Raw genomic sequence first — 25,786 nt, 5'->3', positions numbered from 1 at the left:
TATAGTATAGTTGATTTCTTTTTCTCTGTATGTTAAAATCAGCAGATCCATCTCTAGCAGAGCTATACAAATAAAGTTATTTCGAACGTACTTTTTTGCAGACATTCTGTCCATCCTCCAGGTTGAGAATTGTTACTGCTGTGCTGCGACATAGTTGATGGTATTTGGCGTTGCCATTGTGTTAAATGTTTGTCCTGTGATCAGCAACTGCTGATTTAAATGAAAAACTTCAGCCATTTTCTCGTCTGTATATTTCACAGTCATTTCAAATTCAGGTAGACAAAAAGGTATAAATGATACCAGGTGAAAAATGTATTGTGTCTAAATGAGATTTCCATGATTTGATTTCAAGCTCACAGCACACAAAGAGAATATGCTTTTAGTCACTGTAAAGGACAGAACATGTCGAAGATCTGTAGTCATCTGAGGTATAATTAGTAAACATGTACACACATTCACTTCACAGTGCTTGCATATTGAAATGCCTGAGCTGAATATTTTGTCTGGACAATGTCCAGGCCAAAAACTTAGAATTCCAGCTTTTATGTGTGGGATGATTTACTTTAGCAGTTCTGACAAATGAATATGAGACATAGCTAGGTGAAGGCAAGCCAGAATCAATGGGACTTTAAGGCGCTTGGCACTTTTAAAAGATTTTGAGCATTTAATTCTCAAATTTATCAGTATTAATAATTCTAATCTAATGCATTTTCCTTGACACTTACAATGAGTCAATTTCTAATTAAATGTTGTTGAAAAAGATGAATTACCATTTTACATGCTTAAAAGGAATGTCGCTAATATGTCTAAATCTAGATGTGAAATGTAGAACGATACGATTCTAATCCCCCTAAATACTGTGGTTATCCAAAACAATTTTATACTGAATTAATTTCATTGTCAAAAAAGGAGCAAGTACTGGAAAACTGAATGATCAACATTTAACCCTCTAACATGTATTGGTATAAATTTCATATTCAAATTACATGGAATTAGTTTGCAGAATGAATCATTTCCCTCCGGTGGGGTAGCGATGACTTCAAGAAATAGCACGTCGCTATTGCCAGATCACAAATTCATTAATTTTCTCTCCCCTTTGCATTGTAGATATTCATGTTTAAAACCTGTATAAATGCACAATTTACAGCTATGCCCACCAGTAGTAGCTACCATCTCTTTTTGACTGACAACGATGAGATTTCTGTCATGCTTTGCCTCTCCTACAGTGCCAGTGATGTTTTTTTTTTTCCTGGAAATCTTATTACTGAATGTGCTGTCGTGGTCTCAGATGGAACTTTCAATCAAAAAGGCAATCAGAAGGTTATCCATTTGTGAGTTTTCCTACAAAAGAGCTTTGCAGAACTCTACAGTCTATGCTATAGCTCATAGTCAGAGCTACTTGCCCTAAACACTTATGTGACTATAGACAATAATGTGATTCGTATCTCACAGCACCTTCCTTTGCTCCCAGGAGTGGGATGTAGACTAGAAATTGGCTCAGTCCAAGTTTCGAATCAGACTTTTGCATTTACACTACTATTAGATTTGGCATGGCAATTCAGAACACCCTGGCACTTGGTGCAAGTGATTAGTAAGAATGTGTTTGGCTGTTATTACAGTCTGTTACATAAATATGTTTGATTTCATTGAAATCTTGATGACTGCTTTTTTTCTATTTTTAGATGACTTCACTGTTTACTTTATACTATTACTAAAATTGATAGATAAAGTTATTCAGAGGCAGTTTTTTAATGCAGTGTAACTTAAATGAATTGGATACTTCATTAATTTCAATAAAATCTTTATAATACATATAGAAGTCATGTTAGCGTATTAGTTGTATGCAAACTCTGGTCATTAAAATCAGCCATGCCACAGCTAAAGCGAAGTAAATGTTTCCATTTTGAAATACAGGCAAAATTGGGGGTGATGCATTTAGACATTTTCGTTTGCAGAGCAAACATTACTGAGGAGCTTAAAGAGAGGGAATTGTTTTTACTAGCAACACTTTAACAAAAATAGGGTGAGGTTATTTTTCAGCATGGCGCAGTGAATTAGACACACATAACTCCTGTGGTCACAGGCTGCTGCATATCTAATTCTGCAAACACTGTCAGAAATTGTTTCAAATATTATCCTTTTTTTATTTTGACTGTATTCAACTAATAAATAAATAATTTTGAAGGAACTACATTCCTCAACAAACTATGAAGTTATTCAGACAGATTCCTTTCTGCAGTGTACAGGTAAAACTGAAAGAAAAGCAATAACAAGAAAAGTATTTATAAAAATATATTTCACAAAGTAGGAAACAATACAGGAGTTTCTCTGAATACAATACATGGAGTAAATAAACAAACAATAATATAGCTTCAAAACAAAGTAGAAAATTAAAATGATTTGCATGTAATACGTAGTTTTATTATACAATTGCTACTTCTAAATGGCAAGTTTGCATTACAAATTGAGTATGCTTGCAGCTTCTAGTGTTGTTCCTTCTCTGTGTGCAAGAGCCCTGGTGCATCACTATGAATATTATAGAAAAGAAATGCTAATAACATAGGCAGTAAAATTATGTACACACTGGTTCCTGCTCTAATACAGTGGAGAACTATAAGCATGTTTTTTACTGTACTGTGTTATGTGTGGATTTCTAAAAGTCTATAGTTTAAATATTCACATGAACCAGTTTACTTCCAGCTGTTTGTGCTTGTATTAAAAACACCAGGTACTAGATTTATGAAGGAGATATAAAACTGTCAAAAGTTTTCTCTGGGAAAGTTTTATTCCTGCCAGCATTCTCTTAAAATTCAGCTACTGCAAATGGATAGGTTACTGCTTTAACCTGCAACAAGTTGTCATTTTTCTTTTCAAAATGTACATGTATTAAACATTCATTATATATAGAAAAAAAATCTAACGGATATAATTTAGTTTTCTTCATAATCTTACTCTATAGATTATCAGTCTTAATAAATAAAAGCAGTAATGGACATCAATAAAATATTTATTTCAAAGATTAAACAAATAAATTCGATCTTTAGCAATAAAATCAGCAATTATTTCATATATGTAAGTCCATCCCCTTTCAGAGGGTTTTTTTTTCCTTTCAGAAGACGAAGCACAGGATTGATCCTTCTTCTAGAAAAAGATCCTTTTGTAAAGCAAGGTTTTGTAGCCCTGCCTCTGAATCTCTGCACATTAGTAGGATTTATTACCCATCACTGGAATGGATTAAGAACATGTGAATATTTTAAGGCTTGACACAATATTTAAAGATGATATTCAGTCTGTGGTTACGTGGCCAACAATTACTGTATGTACAATGTATGGTCACTGCACAGTAGAAGCCAGTAGGAATTTACAATGCTATTTCTATTCAGCATTGCTAAGAAGACCAAGATATTGCTTTTAACATTTCTGTGGCGGGATCTTTGTTGGCAATGCAGAAACAAACTACTAGCTTTACACATACTGGCAGGAGCTACTGTTCAACAGCAAAATCCCTGCAAGTCCATTTTCTAGGAAAGCACCGATTTCTTTTTGTTCTTTTCAATTCACTGAAGATAATCAAAGATCCAAATCTCCATCTTCAGAGTGGTCAAGTGAATATCAAATATCCAAAGACTTCTAGACACTCCACATACTTTACTTCACACTCCACAAGACTTAACCTCCTAACATATACTTTTTTTTTTTTGGTTCAACATTACAATGTAGTTGATTTTATAGATGACTGGCGCTAAACTTGCCTCTAAAACAAAAAGCCACATTAGTTTTAACTAACAGCAGTGGCCCTAGAATATTACATGATCATTAAGTCAACAGTGAAAAAGTTTGTAATCCACCGTCAAGTTTCTTTGTCACTTTCTCCAACTGAGTAAAGTTCTCCAAGTCTTTTAAAGCGAGGACCCCATTCACTGAGGTAGTCAAAATTCTGATCTGAGTCTGATGTAGACGACTCCAATGAGCTAAGGGAACCAGCCGCTGACCCTCTTCCTTCATAGCCATAAATCTGGATAGAGTCATATGGTGGAGCCGTGGGATCATTATCGGCTTCATGAAGCCTTACATTAATGAATTCATCAACATCAACACCATTAGGAACAGGTGCGAGACCCTGCCTGGGCATAAACTGAAGATCAGGCTTAATATCCTTGCGAGGCAAAAATCCATTAATTCCATCCGGATTTTGTAAAGTTGCAATGTCAAAAGCTTCTGTATCTTCTTCTCCACCTCCTTCATCATCATAGCGAATAATATTTTCCCTCACATCTTCATCATCTTTGATGATTAGAGGCTCATTCTTATGTCTTCTTAGTGTTACAAACAGCACCACAATGACTGCAAAGAAAGTATTACAGGCTGATTAGGTAAAAAATTTCCAATCAAAGCATTACATGTTAAGTGCAGTTGTGGAAGGTGATAGGCTGCTTTTTGTGAAAATAAGAGCAATAAGGGTAGTGAAAACTTGAAAGACCTATAACTTCAACCCCATTCAGGTGATGTACGTTTGATCAGAAGCTCTGGTTAGTCCTCTACTTTTCTGTTATCAGCTTATATTTACATCTGAAGCTCAACTTTATATAAGCAATAAGATTTCACATACTTCTATTTTTGAGTCTCGAATTTAGACCACAACTTTTCCTTTTAGAAAAGTTACAGACCTAGGTGAAGTCAAGCTATCATCATTCACTGAACACAGTCTGTAGTGATCTACCTTATGGATGAGTTTTCCAAAATTAGAGGTGTTTTTCTGAAAATATAGCCCTGATGACGGAAAGAAATTAGTGTCTTTTTTTTATGTGTTGCAACAGACTCACACTAACTGAAAAGAGAATGAGACAGTAAGGGAGAAAGAGCGAGCTTAGATACATCAGTTTCAGAATCATGGACAGATGCATAAAAAGCTCTATATTGGTTACACTGTTGTTTTTGCAGCTTAATGCCAAAATAGCAGTTACTGATGTAAATCTCAGTTACAAAGTGAAGCTGCAAAACACAGAAATAGGCCCCTTCCTTCACTGTTCTCTCCCTCACTTGCTTGATGTCATATACAGATTTTGTATGTTTTATTCAAATATACAATGCTTCTTATCTTGTAAAACTGTAATGTCTCTTATGCCATTACAATCCAGAATAAACTCGTACAAGTCTTAGAAGATAAAACGAGTCCATTTTCCATCACGTGCAGTATATACTCTGTCCACCTTGCTACTTAACATACCTGATTTGATTTTCAGTTTCATACTCCATACCTATTTATTATGTAACTTGTGTGTAAGACTACTTCAGATCAGGACTTTGCTTTATATGCTTTTGTTCAGTTCTTAGTACAGTAGGGACACAGTCCTGACGGGTCTCTTGGTACTGCTGCACATTACATTGTATTAGATTGTATGTCCTTCTGTGTGACTTCTTTGCTTACTTACAGCCACCCAGGAATCAGAAAAATTTTGAACACCAGGCTGTGAAATGAATACATACCTAGCAGCAAAATGATGCATGCTAATATTGCAATCAGGGCTCCCATACTGAGTCCAATGGGAAGTACGTATGCTTCAACGTTACAGGACTGGACAGTACCGTCACTGCTGCAACCGCAGACGCGAATAGTGAGAGTGCTAGTGCTGCTCATGGGAGGATTCCCACTATCGCTTATTATGATTGGCAGTAGATATACTTCTTGCTTCTGCCGGCTGAATCCGCTATGCTTTGCCAATATGCTGAGAGTATTATCTGAAAAAGGGAAAATTTGCGTTGTTTCACCCCATAGAATGACTGCTAAAACCACAGCTTTTTCTTAACGCGTTCAGAAAACCACTATACAAACACATATGCACTTTATTATTCTCATTATACCAGCAGCATGTGACACAGAAATCCTTCCCCTTTCTGCCTGGCTGCCCATGGCCCAAATGAATGAGTGCAACATACGCATTTTCTTGTGTCATGTGGTATGACCATAACGGCAACCCTTCACTTTCTTCTCTGCACACATCCCTATAGATGTCTTCCCATTGTGATTCATCACTGTTTTTCAAGTCACATAGTCATAAAAATTCAACCAGTACAACAAAGAGAGAAATGAAATGTTAACGTAAGCCAAGCTTAATAAAGCACATTCATCGATTAAAACAAATGTCCATGCATTGTGAGCACAAATTGCACAATATTTGGCCCTGCTATAAAAGATTCTTCTTTTTTATTAATGAGCAATATAAAGACAAACAAAGGAAAAGCTGAATGCATTAAAAGTTGTAGGCCTAATTTTTGGCAGTCTAAACATTTATTGGGCCGCAATGATGAAAACAGAACAAACCAAAACAGAATGTGTCTCCTACGAAGGCAGCCAGAGGAAATGAGTCTAGGACATTCTTACCTCTGCACACACACGCAGATACTTAATTTTAGAAACACACAGAGGCATCTGACTACATGGCATCCTACCCAGACATAAAATTACACAGTTACACTTCTCATAGTCAGCCAGTTCTCAGTTCACCATCAAAATGATTACAAGTTGATTTTACTCAGGGTAATCATATAGATTCTATCACATATAGTTGTAAGAATTCTAGATTCTAGCCATTTAGCAAGACACTACTATCAAATATCAATGATCTTGTGTGTGCCAGAATGCTCAGGTATAAACCATGATTAGTGAACATGTCAAATATGCAAAACACTTTGATTTATTTACATACTTAAATATCCACTTTAGATCTTAACTACTTTATTCTGTGGAATAAAAGAAAATTAATTCACTATTATGAGTTATATCCTAACAGAGTGCATGTTGAGTTGTACTAGTTTGGTTTTTGTGTTCTGTCATCAAAAATAACACCACAGATTAATAAAAACATTCCAATGCACACAGAATAGGAATGCTTGTGTGTGTTACTGAGGAATCCAATGACAATTTAAAAATAAAGCTGCACATCGTATTTGGGAGAAGGAGATTGTAGCTCCTTTCATTAAACTCTCTTCCCCTGTGCTACCAAAGTTAATCTTTCTGAAGCATCATGAACAAAAGTAAGCCTTCTGATATTTTATGCTATAAAATGGGCACATGCAATCACTTAATGCCATTGCATGGCAAGAAAGAAATTACTGAGAGTTTTGTGGCAGGCATAAGGAAGAGAAGAATTGGAAGACAGGCAGTGTTCATATGACACATACAACAAAGATCTGATTCTTGAGTTTAAACCAAATAAAGGTACCTGCAGTACATGACAACAGGTGTATGCACATACATACAGTGACTGTAAGAAAGCTTTGTATCTACTTTGATCCTGGTACTAGTCAGGTACTCACTTGAAAACACTAAATAGTTTAGAAATGTTTAATTTGTACTAACTGTGATCACCAGGAACACTTCTGACAGCCCATGGTATTTGTGCAGCATGTATCACTGCCCCAACATAAAAGATACATGTATGCTCGAAATAGCTGGCAGTCTGTGAAGTACAAAAGCCAGAGAAAGATGTGGAGAAGGAAGAAGGGGAAAATGTTCATGAAGCAAACACTGTAAAGACATTTTTCACATAAAAAAGAAAAATTAAAATCCAGTATTTTGTTCTTGAAGTCCTTCTTAGTAAAGAGGCATATTAATAAAGAATAAAGGTGTTACAGAATATAATGATTACAGAATGAAACAGTACTAAACTTTGTCATGTCCTGAACCTATATCAAGATATCAATCAGTAGATAACTCTTATAGTTAATTCATTACTGCCATAAAACAAAAGATGAAAAAGATTATTTGATATTTAAGCACATGGGGTAATTGCCTCATACAAGAGAACAAAGAAGGCTTGTTTTCCCATTCAGTGACTAAGAAACTGAACTTCAAGTAGGCTCCTTCTGAAGTTCAGGTTCTTTGATTTTGCAGTCTTACTGTATCCCTTCCATGGTGGAATCACCTACCAATCACACTTATGCAGCCTAGAGAGGTTCTTACTATAATTTATATTGTAGGTTATGTAATCATTTCAGCATTTTTCATAGCATTTAGAGTATGTAACACAGAAGATCAACCTAAAAATTAACTGCTTTATAAAGCGGTATAAATATGGTCACTTCATAATACCTTTGCAGAACAAAAATGATTCCTAATGATTTTTCTTTCCAGGAATCCTGAGTTTTTATCTATTCAAGTTGGAAACAGTCACATCAAAACTGATGGCACCCTGGAGCTAAATAAATAGTCTAGTCCTTCCTTGTGCCCTTTTTAAAATTAAAGGAAGCATATGTGTTTACTGAAGATAAATTTCAGGCATAAGCTCTTAAGAATTCTGACAACTAAAATAGGACCAAACTCCTTGATGATACCCAGTGTTATATGTGCCACAATGATGCAGTGGAAAAGTCAAGTATGTTTTAAGTCAACAATTAGCACACATTTAGAATTAAGCAAAAACTGCACTCTTCCTTCTTGGTTGAACGTGTCAGAGATTTAAACACACATGTGTGCAAGTTAAACCACTTCCAGTGTCATACTTGCTCTCTAGCTGAACTGTAAGGAACAAAGGGAAAAGTTATGTTAGTAAAATAATACTATAGCGAAGTTTTCCCGAATATTGGTGTGTAAAGCTTTACCAAGTACGAGTGACTACTACACCTACTGTAATGTGTAAAAGGTACATTTTTTATCTGATAGCATTCTTTTCCTCCTGCACACCTCCCCATTTTCAAACACTGAAAAATAAATGTATCTGTCCATTTGACTTTCTCCTGCAAAATTAAAAAGATCTCAGCATAAATTGCATCCTTAATCCTTTTGCTTTAACCTTTCAAAGGAGAAAAAATGATGTGGGGCTCAATTTCCAGCTCTTTCTGTCTTTGAGACAAATCCCACTCAGAAGTGGGATGACTACTCACATCTGTAGTCATTTATTCAGAACTCCAGAGACTGTTACAGTTATATTACACAGTGACGACTTGTGCTCTAGAAATCTGTACTCTTACAGCCTGTTCCTTCCTATAAGCCTGGTACAATCCTTCTCTGTCCAAGCTGGAGGAAAGGCTTGCTATGCTGAGCCCTAGCATCCCTGCCCTTTACAGATATGCAGAAGAGGTAAGGCACCTGCTTTAGGAAGAAATGAAAAAAAGAAGCTGTTCTTGTTGGTGACAGCTTCAGATCCCTTCCATCTTTCTGACACACCCACTGCTACTCTGCCTGGTTCAGAAAATTCTAATAAGCCAGAATCAGAGAGTAAAACAAAGTAAAAAAGGAAGAGTACTATAAAGAGACAAATAGAAGAGGGCAGAAAAAATGAGAGGAAGGAGGAGGGATGGAGAAAATAAAGTGCCCATTTCTGCCAATCAGTGAAGCTATGCTGAGTATAAGAAACTACCTGGTACGCGTAATGGTTATCAATTCAAGTTCAACAGAAATGAGATAAAGTAAAAGATACACAAGATATTTGGATATTTAGCTGAACTGTTTAAGCGTAAAAAAGCTCTAATGGCTGAATAGTTACTATTATGTAAGAAGAGATACAAGACAATGAGAGAAGAGAATAACCTTTTGTCCTGGTTTCATCTGGGATAGAGTTAATTTTCTTCCTGGTAGAGGGCATAGTGCTGTGATTTGGATTTAGCATGAGAATAACCTTGATAACACACTGATGTTTTCGTTGTTGCTAAGTACTGCTTATGCTGGTCAAGGACTTTTCAGCTTCTCATGCCCTACCGGAGAGAACCTGGGAGGGGGCACAGCCAGGCCAGCTGACCCAACCTGGCCAAAGGGCTATTCCATACCATATGGCATCGTGCTCAGTATGGGAACTGGGGGGAGTTGGCTGGGGGGCAGTGATCGCTGCTCAGGGACTGGCTGGGCATCGGTCGGTGGATGGAGAGCAATTGCATCATGCATCGCTTGCTTTGTATATTATTATTATTATTATTATTATTATTATTACTACTACTTTATTTTATTTCAATTATTAAACTGTTCTTATCTCAACCCAGGAATTTTCTCACTTTTACTCTTCCAATTCTCTCCCCCATCCCACCGGGGCAGGGGGAGTGAGTGAGCGGCTGTGTGGTGCTTAGTTGCTGGCTAGAGTTAAACCACACCACCTTCCTTTTTTTACAAAGGTGTGGGTTTTTTCTTTTTTTTTTTTTGGTTAAAAACTGCTGTGTTAGACTGAAGTTGAATTTGTCGTGCCTGGAAAGAAACTGGCAATCAGAAGTAGTCTATAGGAAAAGCAAAATAAAATGACCAAATTGTTTTGCCAATGGATGGCAAGTACTCAAGTCTGCCTTGGGAATTTTGTTTAGCAACAAATTCCTTCCTCTTATTTGCTATGTCCTAAAATAAATATACCTTGGTGTTGCTGGAGATGTGACTCTCGAGTGAAGAACAATGACTCCCTAACTGACATTTTAGTTGGTTCCTAGAACTTGAAAATAAATCCTAGCAGCTGATTAGCAATAAACTCAATTTATCTGATTTGCTTTCTCCTCTCTGTGGACGTTCCCCTTATCCGTAGCTGACAAAACAGCAGGGTTCTCCTCCAGGAACAACCTCCAGCACTGCTGCATGAATTAACTTGGCAGCAGGTGCTCAGCAGGAGAGGGGACAATCACTTTCCACTCATCCTTCCAATTAACCCATTGATCCTTCGTTATAGCGCTGTTCAGGTTATTTATTTATTCATGTTACTTTTAGCAAAACAAGGAAAATTACATGCAGGAGAAAAGAACCCCTGTCTGTTAGTAAAGCTCTGAGGTAACCTGCCACAGGCAAAGAGAGACACTAAGTCTTCACCTCCAGTCCGTGAGGTATATTCAGGAGGTCCTTTGACATTCTCAATCAAAATGAGCCTCCCTGAATTCTGTACCTTTCTATGTGGGGAAGGGATTGAAAAAGTTCATTGAAATGCCAGAGTCCTATCAAATGCCATTGCACTGATAATGTACCAACTACACGGGAGGGACTAGGAACTATATTGTGTCCTGCAGGCTTAGGGAATAGCGTTAAGGTAAGTGATCTTAATAAATGTCTTAACTTATCACAAATTTTGCATCAGTGTAAGGTTGGAGTAACAAGATGCCCAGTGAGATTTCTAGACAAAAGTAGTTTGAATAACCACAGTGGAGGACATGCTTACCCACAGGGCCAAGTGCTTCCTGCAGATTCCCAACTGTTCTCAAGACCCCCTGATCTCTTTTGAGGTTCTTGGATGAAAGATTTTTAGAAAAAGTAAATGTAATGATTTTAATGCAAAGCTACTTTTAGATTTGCTGGACATGAATGACTTTAATGGCATCAACATCAATCTGGATGTGAAATTAGCAGGCAGGAGTCAACTTCTTCATCTTCCACTTTGTACAAGAATGCATGTTGCAATTTTAAGTCAGGCAATAAAATGACAGAACAAAAGTAAAAACCAGAAGCAGGCAGTTTACATCCAAGTGTCATTTTCTCTGCACACATTATTGCAATTCTTTAATATCCTCACGGTCTCTAATATTTTGAGATCAGTGGACTTCCCTGCTGTGTAACCTTACACCTACATAGCTCTTTTTCTCTCTTTCTTTTTCTATCCCTTTTATAATGTTCTCAGAAGGATCAAATCATTAATGGTATTAAGGACTTTGTGGTAAAATTGTTATCTGTGCTGGGTATGTTACTTATGTGAAGAAAGAATTTTAATTGGAAACTTTACAGCTGGGAACACTAGAACGACAGAAATGTATGTTTCTTTATGTTTATTAGAGTTATCTTTTTGTGTACATTTTTTAGTGTAAAACAGATTCTCTATTATAGAGTCCTTTGGCACAAGTAGAAGAGCAGCAAGAATATCCTTACTGTTATACTCCCTGCTTTTTTTGATAATGAAAAGACAAGGACAGCTCATTCATTCCCTTTCTCAGTTCATAAATGACATCTATTCTCACATAAAAACTTGAAATAACTGAGTAATTAAGTTATTATCATCAAGGTTTCAGTGGAAACTACCAAAGTACAGGCAGAAAAACCAAAACGTATGACAGTATAAGAAAGGTTAGCTATGTAATATTCAGCAGTCATCTGCAAATGCACTAGAAGACAACATTCAAGAGAATGCTAAGATAGCATTTCAGCTCTTTGCATAACTATTCGTGTACGTGCCTCCTGTAATACTTACTATTCAGTAGTGGAGACTTTACAGTGTTAAACACAGACTGTAGTAATACTGGTATTTTTGGTTTTCTTCAAAATTCAAACCTAACAACAAAGAAATAGTGGAATATAGGGAAGATTCCAAACCCCATTTTAGAGACTGGAAAGTAATAAAGTTGCCCAAAGACACAAAGTCTCTCAAAAAGTCTCTATATACACTCCATGAACTATAAGCCATACCTTAATCATTATTCTTTTGCACATTTTCTTAGTAGTACATACCTTTCTATGAAAGGATTTACAAATAACACATATTTAGATTGGTAGTGTCATACTGCAGAAACAAGACCAATGAATGTAGCCCCAACAATTCACTATTCATAGTCACACATGTCTCTGTCAACTCAACTGTTTTGAAATTTTTTTTTATTTTCGTAATTACAAAAGCATTGGGAAAGAGTATTCGTGAGCTGCTTTCTGATCTAGCATAAAAACCAGAAGCAGCAACTCAAAGCACACCGGCATCGATGTTCACCTTGTAAAAGAACACTGTTCATAGACAGGCCTTGAGCTGGAAAACTGATGTGTAAGTTTCAGACTACGCTTAAGTACAAGTTAAAAGCATCAGTTTCTTGCTTCCAAAAGGATGCCATTAAAATGCTTTGAGAGATACACCCGTGTTTACGTAAGACAGGGTTTTTTTTGTTTCTGCCTTAGGCTGTAACACTTTTTAAAGGAATACCTGATTAAAAGGGAACAATTTTGAGTTTGCACGTTATAAATTTACCAGTCGTTAGTAGACGAAAAAACAATCTATTTGTTCATTAGTATTTGTATAATAATTTTGTTTCATGACTAAACTTAGTATTTTCAACATGGATGTATTTCTGCACGCCAAATACATTTTTATGAGAACTCATATATGTATATATGTTAATATATATACACACAACTGTGTCATGTGTAATATTTTACACATGTACTAGATCTTCCTTGATGACTGTCTCAAGCAAAATCCTGTTGAACAGCAGTTTACAAGAAAGATGACCCTTTGCCTAATCTGTATGGTAAAGGCATAAATGTTCTATTCGAGTAGAAGGCTTATAAAATAATCTGAAAATAAAAAGAGGCCATTTTTATAGTATATTTTGTCTGATTTATGATAGCCAAACCATATGGGCACTGAAGCATTCACAGGTATTTCAAACTGACCTGCTTTTCATGAATGTCAAAAATTTGTGATGTCTTCAAAAAGCAGATTGATGACTGCTATCAAATTTGATAGCAGACATCAGGTCCAAAAGAAAAAAGTTTTTGTGCTATAAAAATTCAGCTGACTGATCAGACTGTCTCTCCTGCACCATAGTAAGTCACATGCCATATTGACGGATATAATGGTAATTCACAAAACGTTCCTATGGCACATTAGCAAACACCTGAATCAATTTTTATTTTTCCAGAGACCTGAACTGTCTGGAATCCTTTAAAACACCAGTAAGAACACAGGAAAAGAAGTATTTCATGGAAGAAAATATACTGATGTGGAGAAGAATTGGAAAATGTCACATATTTTGTATCTTTGATTTTTTTTTTCTTTACCAATTCGCTAAATAATAATAGCTTATGCCAGAATTGAACTGCTGAATCAACTAATGAATAAAAAAACCTAAACACATTTCCAGGTCATGTATTCCTTTGCAGAAATAAAAAGTACTGCTGGGAATTTTGAATCATGAGCAAAGTAATATTTAATCATGTATAAGAATACATCATTCTCATACGGTAAAATTTGTTGGAAAGGGGAATAATCATGTTAATACTACTGTGATGCAGAACTTGTAGTAAATAAATTCTTGACAGAATGAAAAAAAACAGACAAATTAACAGCAAAATGATGGAATAAGCATTTCCTCCTACCTTTTTCCTTTGAAAAACGTGAACTTTAGATAATAGTCTGTATAATTTCTATTTCTATTCCTTTGGAAAAGTCTGAACTTTAGATAATTGTCTCTTATGTATTCTAAAACTTTCCTTTGACCTTTAGTCCAGCAGAGCTATAACCAAACATATCTATATGGTCACTTGCAGTCTAGCAGCAAGTCTTACATTTTGTACCTTGATTTTTTAACCCATTGAAGGATGGATGGAAAATCCCTGCTGAAGGAATAATGACATAGAGGCACGCACTGAGTCTGAAACCATACTAGTTTTATTGTTAACAGGGTAGAGAAATAATTAGGACATAGTACCTCTCTCTCTTTTTAATTTACAGATACTTATGGCAAGTGAAAGCAGGAAACTTTGGACTCTGGGTCTGTTTAAGCTACACAGTTACCACAGTTGTCTGAACTGTACGCAACATACCTGATTTGAATCTCACCCACTCTGCTGTTATGCCCGTTTATCTCTTCTAAATCCCCTGGTGCCAGTTATGATTGACACTCCCATAATCTGAAGCAAATTCAGGCCAGTGAAGATGTAAGATATGCTAAACCAGCACTGGCTTTTCCTTCTCATTTTAATTTTCTGTATTCAACAAGCCAGCCACAAACTTGTTTACTAATAATCACATTGCTTTGACATGCTTTACTTTATTCGGATCACATCACTACATGGCATGTGCATCGAATGTTACATCTGTAAAGTGTAAGAATTAATGCAGATTGCCAAGCTCTAGTTTAGAAGGAGACATGAAATGGCTGTCAAATGTGCCTAGCATTAAAAATACATTATTAACACAGTGATTTGCATAGACTGATGGATCATTTTTGAAATCTACATATTCTAGTTAATTCTATTATCTTATTATTTTAACCAAAAAGTTTCAGAAAGTAATACTGTGTTTTATAATGCTTTGATAAAATAATGGCTATATTTTGTATGTGAATCAAGAACTTTCCATTACTCTGTTACCAGATTCCAAGAAAATGCTGCTAAGATAAATAAAAAAGCCAAAATATCCCATGGCTTTGCCATCTGTATTTCTCTTTAGGGATAATGGATTCTTATTCTTTCTATGAATGTGTATTTACAAGTGCAGTCTAGGAGGTGAAACTAATGAAAGATAGGTATCTAAGCACTTAGGTCACTGAGATTTACAGTTTTACATATTACGTTGATTTGGAGTTCTCTTATGTGTAAAGCTAAATCTCAAGCAGATTCAATGAAATTTGTAGTACTTTGGTAGGTGATGGAAGGGTTCCAAGAATCCATCCTATGATCTTCACCTTCCTCCCTTCACACACATCCTTCAATTCTTACGTCAGTGACTCACTTCTAGGGTCTGGAAAAGTTCAGAGTCTTCACGACTATGAAGACAATCACAGATGTTTGAAGTGAATCTTTCTTCCTAGAATGTAAACTATGAATACCATAGTAAGAAAAATAAAACTTAAACAGGAACATTTTGGTTTTTAAATGTGATGTGTTCTTGGCAGTTAAGTGAGTTTCACACTAAGCAGCTTAACATCCACTTCTCCATGCCATGATAATTACCTTTTCTATTCCAATACTGTATGGAACATATATATGCACACAGTAAGAATTTAAGACAATTTACCAGTAGATCATATAACAGTCCTTTAAAGCTGAATCTGGAATCGTACATATCAACTGTTTTGTTACAACAGTTAGAGAGCCAAATTCAACCCATACCGGTGTATTTCTATTATGCTATTACTTTTCTTATAATTTTCACTTTGAAATACAGTGGCAGAAAGCAACCACCAGACTACAAAAAAACCAACCAGCATTTATTGGAATGCCGTGTAATAAAGGTCTTGTCAGCACTTCCATTACAAAATGCCAATTTTCAGGGGTTTATAACTCTGACATAACAACTTACCATGAAAAGAAATTTAGAATGTGTACTCTCTGCCAAAGAGCACTGAAAGTTAAATACGACTTACATTGGCTGAGACATTTTAAGTCAGAAAATAAATTAAAAAAATTTTTGACTTAACATTTTCTTGAGCTGGTGCCACTTAAGAAAAAAATGTGGCTTTGATTTTAAAAAGTGCCAGATCCTGCAGTTTTTACATACATAGAACTCCCTCTAACTTCACTGAGAATAATTTCTGTGAGAGAACTGAAAGGAGTGCCATTATACATTTTTGTAAATGTCATCAAAAGTTATATTAGCTTTTTGTAATTGAAAGACTGAAATGCTACGGTATAAGATTGCCCCTGGGCACACAGGCAGCATGATAATGACTTTTTGAAGACATCCTCATATGCAGATTACATATAACAATAACAATTTGTTATCATCAGGCCATTAATGGCAGTAATTTATACCTCTGTCTTACACCCAAAGTATACACATAATGTCTTATTATATGCACACCTCTCAATGAGGACATGTCTCCTATGGTGAAGACTAATGGTCATTTGAAATGCAGGGAACAGCAAAATTCATCCAGAGAAGGAATTTCAGTAAGTGAAAAAAAAACCCCAAAACCCCTAGCTGTCTATAGAGTGGAATAGATTGTATAAAGTTTTCAAATGAAACGTTCCAGATACTCTTGGGAACATTTCTGCACATCATGTAAACATTACATAGAGAACACCTGGCATAGCCAGAAGTTCCAAGCTAGCATACAGAGTCAGATTACTGAGAATCAAAGCAGGTCTACAGGAGCACACGTGCATATGCATTTGAATTTCAAGACTGGGACATACTGCAAGACCCTAACTTTGCTACATACGTTGTGTGACACAACACATAACTTGGAAAGAAGAAGGAGCCAGGGAGAGATGTCAACATTTGAATTCTGCCTCACCACTGCAAAGTTATTACAAAGTCAATGCTTATATTGGTAAGTATCTGCAAACTATAGCATCAGTTCATAAGATGTTCTAGAGTTTTCACAGAGTCACAGAATGGTTGAGGTTGGAAGGGACCTCTGGAGGTCATCTGGTCTACCCCCCTGCTCAAGCACAGCTACCTAGAGCCCAGGACCATGTCCAGGCAGCTTTTGAATATCTCCAAGGACGGAGATTCTGCAAACAGTAAAACATTTGTAAGTCACAATTGAAATATGTGTGCGACAAAACAGAAGACATCTTACTTATTCATTCTCTTTGTATCAAGCAGAGAAGTTATAAGGTACAAATACAAAATGCATCTTTATGCTAAGAGAACAACTTGTGTATCACAGTGAAATTGTTCCCTGTTGCCTTCTAATTCATGATGAAGAGTCTGACAAAGTACAAATGAAGTGTATAGGTAGAAGCTGCAATAAAAATATGAAGCAGGATCAAGTGAAAGTATTACAAGAGACTAGGCAATTCTCCTGGCAAAGGAGAATACATCTTAATATGCCAAAAAACCTTCCATGATCATGAAAAACTTAAGATAGTCAAAAAAGAGAGCAGAAAAAACAACAGGTACATGTTTCCTTACTGGGAAAAGGAAAAGAAAAAAGATTAAGAAAAACAATTTCAGTCTAGTAAAAGCTAAGTTCTTTATACAAAGTTTTGAACCAAGTGGTTCCACTAGACAGACTGCATTAGAACTCTATAAAGTTTTTAGCAAATACATCTTTTTGTCTTGCATGTTAGCAGAAGACACACACAAAATAAAAGTTGATTTGTTATAAAAATTTTTTTTTTCTCATTTAAAAATAGAAAATAGTAGTACAAAGACAGAATTTTAATGTTGTGGGATAGAGAAAGATGATATAGAAGATGATGTGTGGTGTAGAATCGAGTCTAAACTACCTTCCTCTGTATTTAGTATTCCAGCTTGTATCTAAGATACAATGCTTTAGCTACAGCTGTCATTAGTTTGGGCTCCACTATTTTCTTCCCTGAGCTGCAGAATAACTTCTACATATTTTCTAACTGGGAGTTTCAGACGAATCCAGAGAGATTCTGTAATGCACTCTTGAAAACCTCAGTCTTTACCAATCCATAGGGAGCTGCTAATAGGTGCCATTAATGTCATATGTGAGTATCAGATGAATGTTTTAAAAGAATGTCTGCAGTGTACGCATGGCACAATGACAGGCACAGTGATTAAATGATTAAACGTCCAAAATCGTACAGGAAACCTGTAACCAAGCTATACAGAACTATTCTGAACTCCAGAACAGTTCCTTAGCCAAAAAAACGTCACTACTGTAGAGTGCTCTTAGATCACAAGGTCTTAATCTTTATTGGGGTGAACACTGTATAATTTCCAGAAGGGTCATACATAATGGATGAAAATGTTGTAGAAAGTGACATGACAGAGTTAAGCAAGGTTAGGGAGTGACAAGTTCAAAAAGGCTACATGAAACATTTTAATCTTATTTCTTATTATTTCCTATAACCTAGATTTTAGCTTTAATGTTAGGTTAGACTGAATGAAAGTTTGCTAACAAAACACAAACAAAACCAAAAAGTTCTTTGTGTTTTTATGAAAGCAGTGTGAAACTGTTATGTCATTTATCACATTCTAAAAAATTAATGAAAAGAAAAAAAAAGGCAGTGTTCATGTTCAAGACAGTCCAACATTCTATAGAATACAGCAGAGTACTTTTCATCAACGTTCAGTGATTACTATTGATGGTTCTTTTAAAGTTTATGACTGCAATACTTAACTCCATTCAAAACTCCACAGATAAGACTTTCTTCCTGACTTACCTTTTACTATAGAATCGGATGTATGAAAAAAAATTACTGTAGTGTTACAATCACTGCTCAAGAATGTACCTAGCCCTTATCCTATAGCAGAAGTGAAGTTTACTTACTTGAGCCCACAATTAGTTTAGGCCAAGCTGGGGTGCTCTGACTTTACTATTTTAATACGGGCAGACAGCTACCATTGCTTTGCTGATTCACAGTAATCTGGCTACGCATCTGTCCATGTTACCTTCGAAGGACCCCACTAGCTCTGCCTCTTCAACACCATCAAGCAGACATCTGGTCCTTTTCTTGAAGTTCTTCTATTTATCTCTCCCTAACAAGCTGGCTTATTATCTCACTTCAAACGGGGGCCCATCTTCACTCCCTCTATAATCAGCACTGATTACTGAGTTGTGCACGTCCTATCATTTTAGGATATGCAAACTCTCTCCCCAGACTAGACAGGTCAATTTATGTATTTCATTTATTTTCTGCATTTGGCTTAGTATGTAAGATCTTTGCATTCAGTAAAATCATGTACTCTACCTCTTTTCTGGCCTCTGAATGGATTGCCTTCTACTCATATTTATTATCTAAATATTAAATACTAATAATTACATAAATATATCACTAATTACTGGATGCTTACCAAATAGAATACATCCTAATTAGATAGAATTAAATGAAGACCAACAAAGTGACTCATTTTACAACAAGGCCACCCATACAAATTACAAAATCAGTTGTTGATGGGAAAATATCATGAGTGGTACAACCCCCCCACCCCCCCCAACCAACAGAATAAAAGCTCTGTCTCCCTTATTCTTTAAAGCTTTATGTGAGAAGCTCTGGTCCAAATGATTAAAAATTTCAGATTGCCTTCAGTTTGTCACTGCTATATTTGCTCTTGCCAGAGAAATACAGCCCATTCTCAAACAGTCATGTCCTTAAAAGGAGTAAGGAGGAAATGAAAGGGTATGGAATAAATGTGAGCACATCAGACAGGTTCAGGAGAATGTATAGACATAGATTTCACATAATAATCAATGTAATGGTCACCTCGTAGGAAGAATGACCGTGATTCCAATAATAAGTACTTAATTCCTGTACACCACTTGTGTAATTGGTTCAAAACAAGATGCAAATTGGAACATGGTCTTTGTCTTTTTAATTCACATTATGATGTTAGTTGTGCAATAGTTTATCAGACAAGCCTTGAGGCTAAGGGTGAAAAATTAATACCTTCTATTTTAATGGAAGAACCATGTGCAAATAGTCTGTATACTTTATATCTAATGACAAAAGGAGATTTTTACTAATCAAAGGAAAATTTGACAGCTAATATGTGATGATTCCTGCTTATATTGTTTTCATTTTTAGCCTGTATATATTATTCCTCTAGTAGAATAATGTTGGGGCTGTTTTAATCTTTACGACAACTGAAACTTTAAAATGGGACTCCTATCTAGTTTCTCATTAATTGACAAAAGAAAAGTACAATTAAAGCAACTAATAAATTAATTGTTATTCCCCCTCAACAGCCTGTATTTAGAACACAATAAAACAAAGAAACGTTCCAGAATGAAAGCAACCAATAAATTTACAGTGTGCAAAAAAAGGAAGAAAAACAATCTTGTGCCATAATTACTGATTAGGTACTTGGCAAGAAAATCCAAATATTCAAACCAAAACAAAACCTAACAATGAGGTGAAAACAGAGGGGGATTTCTTAAGATGTAATATGTCTCCATCAGGTAATATATTGAGGTGGTGAAGGGGTAGAGGCCCTACCAGAACCTTCAGCTCTAGGACGTCTTTCCTCCTACTCAGTGAATTAAACCCATTTACAAGAAAACAAACAGAGTCAGTGCATTGTCCATGAACACTTCCACTACAGGAATTGTTTCTCGCAGAAAACCTGGAGGAATTAGATCCATACATGAAACCAGAAGTGATACTTAGGCAGAAATATCTTAACATATTTTCAGAAGATAGTTGATTAAAAATGTGGACACTTATCTCCAAATATTCTATATTCACTTAGTTATAAATACTTCTATGAAATACTTTTAAAGTCCTAGAATATAATTATCATGGGTGCTGTTAGCTTTCAAGGAGTTTTTAAAGCACTTGGGAACCTTTGAAAACTAAAGGGCTATTGGAGCAATGTTTCATTAGAAGACAAATTCCAGAGAGATGGTACTGTGGATCTTACTGTTGTCCTGACAGCATGTAGTTGAGAAGTTTTGTAACCATTAAGAACAACGCCTTTCTGTCTGCTAAGCAGTTCAATTTAGAGACCCTGATTCAATGTTTATTTTCCCTGTTATGTGTCTGAAATCGTCACACTCGAGATTCAATTTGTTCTTATCTCTGTTACTTCTTTCATCCATGTTCCATGTTATTACCAAAGTAGATTTATTTTCTGACCGAATGTTCTGACTGAATTCTTTTCCTCTCCTGTTTTGTTTTCATAACCTTTTATTGCTTACTTAGTCTTTTAAAGTCATGGCAGTGTTGCTCACTTGTCTTTAGTTTTATTATGAAATTAAAGAAATAAAATGGAAAAAGAGAGGTAAGTATGTTACACTATCTGAGCATGATGAAACTCCTACAGCAGGAAAATTCACAGCTGTCCAATCCATCTCCTCATCATGAGTAAGCACTGTCGTACATATGGTGCACAACACTGACCTCAGATCTTTTTCACTCAGATTGCATCTGGTTCTTAATTAGTTTGATTTATAAAATGAAACATAATTGACGCTTTGGCAACATTATGTTGCTAGCAGCACAAATAATAAATTAAGAATGAGTGAAGTAAAAGTCTCTTTGGTCATGTATGCATAATGGAATGCTGTATACATACAGTATTATCCTGTATTTTATCACTCACATTTTATGTTTTGGGCTGGGTCATGTTTACGTAAATGTGCTGAAATAGCTGTGTAATTTGATTGATTCATATGATAAAAAAAGGCACTCTCTGCAAGGATGCGATGCTGTGGAAATCAGTCTTATTTTCCAGTGTGCATATACAACTCTTCTGTAGTTGTCTGAAAGTTTGTATTTGTGCGGCTTGGAAAGAAGTTGTCATCACAGAGCTAAACTAAAACAGGACTGAAAGGTTAAACAGCATTTGGAACAGAAGCACTCCCAGAGAAACATTTTGCCAGCTACAAAACTATGAAAAGTACAGACGTGCTGGGGAACACAGCAGAGCTGAAGAAGAGCCTAAAGATGCCTAAAAGAGGACAATCGGCTTACCAGATGGCCCCCTCCTTGCTGGTTCATTCATCAGGTTGGCCTGTCCAGTCGAATGAAGACTTGATGGATCACATCTGGCTTAGGGCGGAGGAGAGAGGGAATCTGTCTGGAGCCCTGCATCCTGAATACAGGAGAGGAGTGAATAAGGTTTCAGATGGACAGAATAGACAGACTGGTCAAAGTGTGGAAGAGCTTGGTAGCTGAGTTAGCCTTTGAAGAGTTGATTCTATCTTTCTGACATTCTGTTTCAGCTACAGCAGCGATGTGCACCAAGAAGGATTCATCTCTTTAGCCTATCGAAGTGGTGAAAAGCACATAACCATTGTAAGAAGGTGTAAATCATCCAGATAGGGCTAAAAACTATGTTTGCAGAGGAAGTGCACTTAGTCTTCACCTGTTCTGTGGTTCTAATTAGAAGGGAGTCCAGAAAGAGCAGTGATCTGCATGCAAGAAGAAAGATGGGAAAGACAGCAGAAGCAGGTGTCAGTGAAGGAAGTGGCACACAAAGGATTGGAGTGGAAAAATGCTGGTTTCCCATCTACGTTAATGTAATCTTCACTTCAGAAAATAACATCATATCCTTCTATGCCAGGGAAGTTGTTTCAAATTGCACTTAATTGACATTCAACATCAAGGAAAAACAGAACATCAGGGAATAACAGAACATAGTCAATAGTGATGATAGTGAAGAAAGAAGGGGGAAAGGAAGCAGAAAGCTATCAGGTGTGAAAGATATATACTGAGAATATTGTCACCGACATTCTCAGACTAGATGGGACTAACACTACTGCACCATGGAAAAGTGTAACCTTGCTAGGACCACAAAATGGTATAGTAGAAAGGAGTTGAATATATTACTTCAACTGCAAAGTGAAATCATACAATGGAAATGGAAATGCATTTGGTGCCTGGCAAGACAGAACATCTGAGCATTACTGGAATGTATTGGGGTCCCTTGGTAATATTATCATTAACTTGAAATTCTACCAGTCCTCTAGAATTTGAGAATAGTCTAAGGATCTATAGTAACAATTTCCACCTCACGTTGCTTATCACTTTATCACTAGCAGAAAGGGCTCATCTTTTTGAGTCTTTAGACACAGTCTATTACTTCACAGGATGACATTACATCTTAGAATTCTGTCAGATATGTAAATAAGAAAATTGATTACTTTTCCTACAAAGAATGATCTAACATAGTTTCTGATCCAAAGTAGTTTCAATCAGGTCAATGGTCTAAGGACTAAGGATGAAGGAACCCAAGTATAATAAATAAGGAACTGCATTTCCTCTGTTATAAAAACAAATTATTTCAGGGACTTGACACTTACCACCTAATGCACAATCACTTGGCTCCAGGAAAAGTATTTGCGCTGGCTGAATACCATTTTTTGCATATTAAGCGAGTGGAAGCTAGAATCTATCCTTTCCTTTTTCAGGCCATGATATCTCTGCCTGCCTGCTCCAGTAATGAAGGAGGTAAGGCAGCATGGTGTTCTCTTATCACCACACAGCCGGATCATAATTCTTACATGCTTTCCAGCACACCGACCAAGACACACTTGTGATATTCTTAGAAAGGGACTTGGATCCATCAGTGTAGTAGAACTTGTAGATCGTAAGTAGAACGTGGTAGTTCAGGCCTGTAAATCACATTTTGTTTTTTACTGAGAAAGGTAAGTATGCATCCAAAATATAATTAAAAGTTTTCTGAAATATTATTTCATGTCAGAATAGTTTAAATACACAGAACTAAAATGCTTAGCTACCTTAACTATCACATGATTTGTTTTGATAAAACTTAGACCTTTCTACTCAGCAAAATATCAACATCTTCTTTATGCTTTCTTGTTTTAACTTCTATAACTTACAATTAATAACATAAGCAAAAAAGAACTTATTGAACAAAATCTTTCAACCACACTAAAAAGGAAATATTTCAATAAGCTTATATTAAGAATTTCATTATTAACTGTATCATCTACAAAAAAATCAATAATCTGAGGTTGTTCTGGTATGCCTAGTTTATAAAAATGTTGAACTTTGCTATTTAAACAGCTCCAGTTTTAATGCCATGCTGAGAAAAAGATTGATAGTATAGTATTTATAATACACTTTTTCACACTATGAACACTCCTGGAGAAACATGACATGTGCCTGTGGATGGCAGATTCTAGCACAGAAGTGCCAGATTATAGGTTAGTTTGTGTTTGTTGTTTTTTAATATACTGGAATAATTTATTTTTAACTTTACTACTTTCACGCTGAATGCACCTTGCTATGCAAGTATTCCCTTCGATTTCGGGTGACAAAAGTATGTCTATTAAGAGAGATGCTGATCAGTGCTGTTTCCTAGATTATGCAGCATATTCTTTTACAATTTTAGATGCAGTCTTCTAGATGTTATTCCACACCACTAATATTGACAGACATGGTAGAAAAATATGTACTTACAGGATGCAAAACACATCTCTGATCACATCATTTTACTTTTCAAGAAAACCACTAACAAGGATGTGATTTGGTATGTTCTAGAATTATACTTTGAAAGTCTAATTATTGATACATAAAAGAAATGAGGATAGTAATTAAACACATTAGAAGTATATAAGCACGTTCTTTCTCTCAAGAATTGCCATTGTGAAACACCCTCTGGCATAGATGGCAGCTGGGCCACACTTCCCAAGGCTCTTGAAAAATTGCATGAAACTGCAAAAATGTATGAGGATTTACCGCTCATATCCAAGGGACCATATGGGTGCTGTTATTGTAGAGGTTCGTTGTACATCCATCAAGAAATGATGGGTTTAATGATGTCCTTGCTAAGGCAATTTGTACCTGAGGTCAGTGGGTTAACTTTGAAATTGGGCAAACTGGAAGGAGGGCAATGAAATAGCAGTGCCACCTCTTAGCTCTCTGAGGTATACATTTGGAAAGAAAAGTCAGTCAAAAACACAGAAGAGCTTTAGCTGGCAGCTGAGACAATGGCAGAGAGACTTACCGAGAAATGCCAAAAGAAACTGATTCTGGGAAAGAAATTCATTTTAACACACGAGAGTTACTCTTGTGGGAACAAAAGACTCGCCCTCCAGGTATGCATTTGACAGATGCTGCTAAAAATATTTTCAGGAAAAAGATGTGGAAAAAATCTAGGTTTTATTACATTAAAAACACAGTGACACAGAAGTCCTTTCAAAAATGAAGTAGCACTGATCATTTGTTTTTATTATTTGGGATATCTAAAAGAGACAATGTATGTAATTGTCCTCTCCAGCTATTTCTAAATAGGTTAGAAATACTTGTTTGTTAATGGTAAAGAGGTGATGAGACATAGCAAATATTTTAAAATAAGATGTGCAATAGTATACAAAGGCATGCAAGCCAGTTAGTGATTGAAGTGATTATACCAGGCTATTTCCTTTTAGATACATGACACATTGCCTATACTTTCAAGGCAGCACAATGAGGACATAAGTGACAGATTAAACTTGCTAGATGTAAAGCAGAAAAGAAATGGACATTAAAACATGAACATTCTCAGAGCTATTATAGGTATCATAGGTATAAGAGACTAAGCATGGCTGAGAATAAATATTAAGTTCATTATAGAGAACCAACAGAACAGTTCATCACTGAAGTACATCTAATGCTTCAATTCAAAAAGAAAAAACCCTCTTTACTATGCACTCACTAAAGTCAGTTTGACCCAAATTCAGAGCCTAAATCACCACATGGACACTGAATATTTGGGGGAGAGGGGAGGCTGATTACTTGTAAGGCTAGTGGACTTCTGCA

General features: G+C 36.0%; 1 protein-coding gene across 3 annotated transcripts in view; it reads right to left on the bottom strand.

Annotated features, from left to right (window-relative positions):
- Positions 1-3,850: 3,850 nt before the first annotated feature.
- The window catches only part of CDH8 (cadherin 8), a 137,287-nt gene continuing 115,351 nt past the window's right edge, over positions 3,851-25,786 (bottom strand). For all 3 annotated transcript variants that reach the window (XM_075715672.1, XM_075715673.1, XM_075715674.1), the window contains 2 exons: positions 5,488-5,739; positions 3,851-4,344 (listed from right to left, as the gene is read on the bottom strand). In XM_075715672.1, coding sequence (XP_075571787.1) covers positions 3,851-4,344; positions 5,488-5,739 — 746 coding nt within the window. The remainder of the gene's footprint in view (positions 4,345-5,487; positions 5,740-25,786) is intronic.

This window comes from Pelecanus crispus, chromosome 8, assembly GCF_030463565.1.
Source record: "Pelecanus crispus isolate bPelCri1 chromosome 8, bPelCri1.pri, whole genome shotgun sequence".
Lineage (NCBI taxonomy): Eukaryota > Metazoa > Chordata > Aves > Pelecaniformes > Pelecanidae > Pelecanus > Pelecanus crispus.
The sequence above is the reverse complement of the archived record's forward strand: the minus strand, read 5'-3'. Positions and strand labels throughout refer to the sequence as shown.